At 29.5% G+C, this 5,873-nt stretch overlaps 1 protein-coding gene across 3 annotated transcripts; it reads right to left on the bottom strand.

Annotated features, from left to right (window-relative positions):
• Window positions 1-1,898: 1,898 nt before the first annotated feature.
• On the bottom strand, window positions 1,899-4,077 carry LOC119681075 (NADH-ubiquinone oxidoreductase 49 kDa subunit-like). 3 transcript variants are annotated; one of them, XM_038094145.1, is made up of 7 exons: window positions 3,987-4,077; window positions 3,756-3,873; window positions 3,482-3,603; window positions 3,314-3,423; window positions 3,060-3,261; window positions 2,742-2,929; window positions 1,999-2,688 (listed from the first exon to the last, which is right to left on the bottom strand). In XM_038094145.1, the coding sequence occupies exons 2-7, from the start codon at window positions 3,845-3,847 to the stop codon at window positions 1,999-2,001; spliced, it is 1,404 nt and encodes a 467-aa protein (XP_037950073.1). In that variant the 5' UTR covers window positions 3,848-3,873; window positions 3,987-4,077. The 3 variants fall into 3 exon arrangements, with proteins under 3 accessions (XP_037950074.1, XP_037950073.1, XP_037950075.1); XM_038094146.1 differs by lacking the exon at window positions 3,987-4,077 and having other exon boundaries at window positions 1,899-2,688; window positions 3,756-3,875; XM_038094147.1 differs by lacking the exon at window positions 3,987-4,077 and having other exon boundaries at window positions 3,482-3,597.
• Between the last annotated feature and the right edge of the window lie 1,796 nt (window positions 4,078-5,873).

The raw sequence follows: 5,873 nt of genomic DNA, 5'->3' as shown, positions 1-5,873 counted from the left end.
GTAAGAAATAAACATTGTGTGGCAAACTAGCCACATACATATATATATTACATGTGTATATATACACACAGTAGAAAAAGTCTGCGGTCACCCACAAAATTTTTCTTGAATTCCACACAACTTTTTTAATTTTTACTAAAATTGATTTTTATTTTCTGATTTATTTTAACCAAAGTAACAACAACAAAAGTTCAATAAAATGTGCAAAAGCAATTATTTTGAAGCAGAAAAAATCTGCCATCACTTCTTAATATATAGATTTACCGTTAATTTTAATTCTCTTGCAAGCATTAGTGTTAGTGAGCAACAAATAACTGTTAAATTTTGGAAAGATGATGTAAGCCAACGAAAAATTGCTGAAGATATTGGTCGTCAATATTCATCTGTGCAGAGAGTTATTAATAACTTCCACGGACAGGTAATTACGTTTCTAAATTTAGCACTGGCCGTCCCTCAATTCTGTCAAATAGAGAAAGACGCAGCATAATCAACCAGGTGAAAGTAAATCCAAGAGTAACAGCCTTCAAACTAGCTGAGCAGATTGCCGGAATACTTGAAAACAAAATATGTCCTGATACTGTGCGCAAAAATTTGAAGAAATGCATGTATTATACCCTGATTGCAGGAAAGAAGTCATACATATCAAGATATAATAGAATAAAATGATTAAGCTTTGCAAGAAAGCATATAAATAAACCTATAAAGTTCTGGAAATGAGTCATTTTCTCCAATGCGAGTTAATTTTACATTTTTGACATCAAAGTTAGAAAACTTGCATAGAGAAAATTATGCACAGCCTATGATAAACTGTAACCAGTAAAACGTGGTGGTGAAGGCGTAATGATTTAGTGGTGTATAGCAAGTAATGGTGCTGTCAGACTTAAATTTGTACAAGATACAATGGAGAAATATGGGTATCTAAATATGCTAAAAACAATATGCTAATTTGAAAGAAAATGCCAGAATGTTAGGATTCGAGGCAACCTTTTTGTTTCAGCAAGACAACGACTCTAAGCATACAGCACCCATCGTACGGATTTGGATGCTGTACTATGCTCTTACGCAACTTCAAACACTACCAGAACCACCAGACCTTAGTCCTATAGAAAATCTGTGAGTTTATTTCGAAAATAAGATTCGCCAGCATATGTTTTCCAGCAAGAATATAGTAAGAAACGTCATCAAGGATGAATGGCTAAAAATAACACAGGCTACTGCAAAGCTGGTTGAATCCATGCAAAGACGCTTAAAAGAGGTTATTAAGAGCAGAGGTTATCCCATAGGTTGTTAAATATAATATATCTGTGAATTTTAATTGTTTTATTTTAAATATTAAGAAGTGAAAGCAGACTTTTTTTGCTTTTAAAATTGTTTAAACTGTATAAAATTTAAAATGTGTATTATATCAAACAACATTGTATAATATTGACCCATAAACAGAATAATAATTTCTCAAAAGCCAAAATTTAACCAAAACTTTAAAATGGTCTTTTATTATTTAGTTATTTTAAATATGTAATGCACGCACATTCATAATGAATTTGTATATACAGTCAGAGTCATAAGTCTACAAGCAGACACTACAAAAATTTTTGTTTGAAAATATTTTCCAAAAAAATAAATTTATTGGAAACATATTTTATTGTTTTTTTATAACATTCAATGCACAATGTTTTTGCCAAATTTCGTTGCATTTCTGCAAAAAACAGCCGAGATAACGGTACTTTTATCATAAAGAGTAGCAAAACAAGCGATCAAAAGATTGGTATTCACCTCTTGTGAAATTTTTAACAAATGTCCAGCCATAATTTTTTGAAACATTTTAAAATATTTTTTTTTTAAATATTTTATCATTTATAATCATTCAGTATATGCAAAAATATTAATAGAAAAGTTTTATCTTGTTTAGCATCTAGGAATTCTTCATTTATTAATATTACGTGTTTTCACGTTTTTTCATTTCAAAAAATTTTAATAACATATACAGTGAGAATTAATTTAACGATCGATTTCACCAAACACAACATCCAATGTGCCAATTATAGCGACTATATCAGCCAACATATGTTGTTTTCCAATTTTATTAAGCGCTGCTAAATGTGCGAAACCGGGAGCCTTAATTTTACATCGATAAGGTCTACTACTACCGTCTGATACCAAATAAACTCCGAATTCCCCTTTTGGTGCCTCAATTGCAGTATATGTTACACCTGGAGGTACTTGGTAACCTTGTGTAAATAATTTAAAGTGATGAATTAAGGCTTCCATTGACGTTTTCATTTCAGTCCGACAAGGTGGCACAACTTTCGCATCATCAGTTTTTATTTCACCAGCTGGCATTTGGTTTAGGCATTGCTCAATAATCCGTAAAGACTGTCGCATTTCTTCTATTCGGCAAAGATATCGGTCATAGCAATCACCCTTTGTACCAATTGGAACGTCAAATTCAACCAAATCATACGCGTCATATGGTTGCTGCTTACGTAAGTCCCATTTTATCCCTGATCCGCGTAGCATTACACCACTAAAACCATAATTAAGTGCCTCTTCAGCTGATACAATACCAATATCCATTGTTCGTTGAACCCATATTCGATTTGTAGTTAATACATCTTCCACCTCATCTAGACGTTCGGCAAACTTAGCAGCAAATTCGTAAATATCGTCCATTAAGCCTAAAGGCATATCCTAATTTTACAAGCATGTTATTAATTTGTATACGAAGTTTTAAAGTTATTTACCAAAGAGACACCACCAGGACGTATATAAGCAGCATGCATCCGTGCTCCAGACACACGTTCATAGAATTCCATCAATTTTTCACGTTCTTCAAAAAGCCAGAAAAATGGTGTTAAAGCACCTACATCTAGAGCATGTGTTCCAATAGCCATTATGTGATTAAGAATACGTGTTACTTCAGCAAATAACGCTAAAACAATATATAATGAATTATTGAACCCATCTTTCATTTTAATTCTGAAAATTACATTACACAACTATTTTGTTGCTTTGTGAATTTATTATATTATCAAAGTAAAAAAATTTAATTTACAACTTACTTCTAATATATTTTGCACGTAGAGGAACTTCTATATTTAGCAATTTTTCCACTGCCATTGAGTAGCACTGTTCATTACACATCATTGAAACGTAATCCAATCTATCAAAATATGGCAGAGCTTGGGTGTAAGTTTTATATTCAATTAGTTTTTCAGTGCCCCTATGCAACAGTCCAATATGAGGATCGGCTCTCACAACAGTCTTTGTGACAAAATAATTAACACATTAAAAATAAGACAATATACTAACTAACCTCTCCATCGAGTTCCAAAACCAAACGCAGTACGCCATGAGCAGCTGGATGCTGAGGACCAAAATTTAAGGTCAGGTTACGTACTGATTTTTCCACCGGAATAATTTTATCTATTTGAAATTGCTTATCATTGCATATATCCGTATTAATAATAAAGACAATATTTACTATTCCATGGTGGCAACTTCCATAAGGAAGCATCTGTATCTGGGTACATTACGGGTCCGCTGAATTGCTTCATAAACTCCGGATCCGGATACCATTTTGAAGCTGCACGAAATTGACTACTCCTTACACATTAATATACAAAAAATGATTATATTGTTAAATACTGTGCATGACATTTATAATATTGTTACATAAGAATTTGACTATCAGTCCATATTCGGCTTTAACGAAAAATAAGGTTCATACCTAACATAATAAAATAATTATTACTCACTTTCCTGCAAGTCCAACTTGTCGACCAGCACATAACGGGATATTAGTTGTCAACGACCGCTGCACAAATTGTTTCACAAGAGCGACATACATTTTTTCTGATATCGCCTTTCATTAGACTAAGGAATATAAACAAAACTATTTAGTGACAAGTTAGCAACGTTGCTAGGAAACACAGGGATGTTAGTAACAAATAAGTAATTATTTTATTAAAATAAACTAAAAACCGTACATAATATTAATAGAATTTTAAGAAATCTATATTGGTTCTCAGAAATTAAAAATGTTATGAGTATTTTTTGAGTTACACAAAAAATAAATCCATATATTGATATATATGAATATTTTTGAAAAAGTTTATTTTAAGAAAAATCTAGAAATGGTACATATTTGCACGCACATGTACAAAGAATATCTTTACAAGAACGGAAACTCCGCCCACTTCGTGAGAGTGCATTTGAAATTGTTTTTGAAAACTTATTTTTTATAACATTTCGACACACGTATTAAATACATGTGATCTTACCACGATAACATCAAATTGCTCTCTTTTTAGGGTTGCAGTATAATAATTTGCTGCTACTTGCTAATCATATGTTAACTTTTTAGTAATATAAAAAACTTATGCTTCCTTATTTGGTTAATAATATCACATTACGTAAACAAAATATATATTGTAACAAATAATATATGATAAATAAATATATAAATTAATATATAATAATTTAAATCAATTAATTTAAATCAGCTTAGTTTACTTAATCATGTAATATATATTCAGTAAATTAATTTTTGTTGCTTTTTTCATATGAATTTTATAGTATTTCAATTTATAATGTTTGGCAACAAACTTTTGTAGAAGCAAATATTTTAATTAAATAAAAAGAACAGTTTTGAATATTTCTTATTTAGTGAGTTATATTTTCTTATATATTTTTTGAGCATGTAAAACATTATTTCAAAAACAATTTTGATATAATAGCATTAAATACCGTTTTGATGTGAAATTAATAACAAAGATTGAAGCTACTACCAATTCACTTTTTTATACGGCAGCACTTAAGTGATCCATGATAAATTGTGTTTCTCTCCGAAGACTTAATTTTTAAATTTAATGCCAAAAAATATGTTGATGAGGAAGGGTGTACGCGCATTCCCTTTAAATGTGTGGTACGTATTATTGCCTTGCATGCATTTCTAATTGATTAGTAACAATAAATCTGTTGATAAGGGAGGATGTGCGCGCATCCGCTCTAAATGTATGTGGTGAATAATATTTATTATTAATTTACGTACATTACTGTGTGATCAGTAGCGAAAAATCTATTGATAAGAGTGGGTGCATGCGCATTCATTGTCGGATTTATGAGTTTTTCTTATGAAGATATATTTTTATATAAAATTTAACAATTTTTAAATTTTAACATTGAAAAATTTTAATTTTATATTATGATTATAAAATATATTTATATATAAATACTAAAGTATTTAAAAATATTAGCTAAGTTTAATTAAAAGAAGTACAAGTTGTTTACATAATTTATTATTGTTATAAAATGAAATAGACTTGATTATTTACCAGAATTAATGCAAGATTTAAACGAGATATATGCTATACATTTTTAGTTCATCTGTTTGATGAATATTATAAATTTTTACATAATATAAAAATTAAAAACATATTTATTTTATTTGTGTTGATTATGTATAGAATATATGAATATTTTCTTCAGAATTTAAATGACCTTAAAAACATAAATTTATTTGGGATATGATTATTATCATGTAGCGCCTTATGTTTATGTTTTAAATATTTTTATCTCAATGTGAACATAAAATGCACACCTACTAATATTTTGAAAATAAATAGTAAAATACTTTCGCTAAACTGTTATATTAGAAATATGCATAGAACTTAAATGAAAATTTATTTTCTTTCATCATTATTGTGTGGAAATTTAAAAAAAGAACCATAACAAATTTTTTACATCCCTTGTATTTTCCTATTTCTACATTTAGTTTATTTAGCTATGTAGTTTATTCGACCAAAGTTCAAGATTTGGTATGCATTTTCCACACCACCCAAGAGGTATGCATAAAGGTGCGTTACCGAGTTTAT

Source organism: Teleopsis dalmanni, chromosome 2, assembly GCF_002237135.1.
Source record: "Teleopsis dalmanni isolate 2A chromosome 2, ASM223713v2, whole genome shotgun sequence".
In the NCBI taxonomy this organism is placed as follows: Eukaryota; Metazoa; Arthropoda; class Insecta; order Diptera; family Diopsidae; genus Teleopsis; species Teleopsis dalmanni.
This window is presented reverse-complemented; position numbering and strand designations above follow the sequence as displayed.

Excerpts from the sequence above, each read along its gene's own strand:
- LOC119681075 (XM_038094145.1), bottom strand. The coding sequence starts at position 3,847 with ATGTATGTCGCTCTTGTGAAACAATTTGTGCAGCGGTCGTTGACAACT. Across the intron at positions 3,604-3,755 it reads CAAGTTGGACTTGCAGGAAA|GAGTAGTCAATTTCGTGCAG; the intron begins GTGAGTAATAAT and ends TTAATGTGTAAG. Across the intron at positions 3,424-3,481 it reads GAAGTTGCCACCATGGAATA|ATAAAATTATTCCGGTGGAA; the intron begins GTAAATATTGTC and ends AATTTCAAATAG.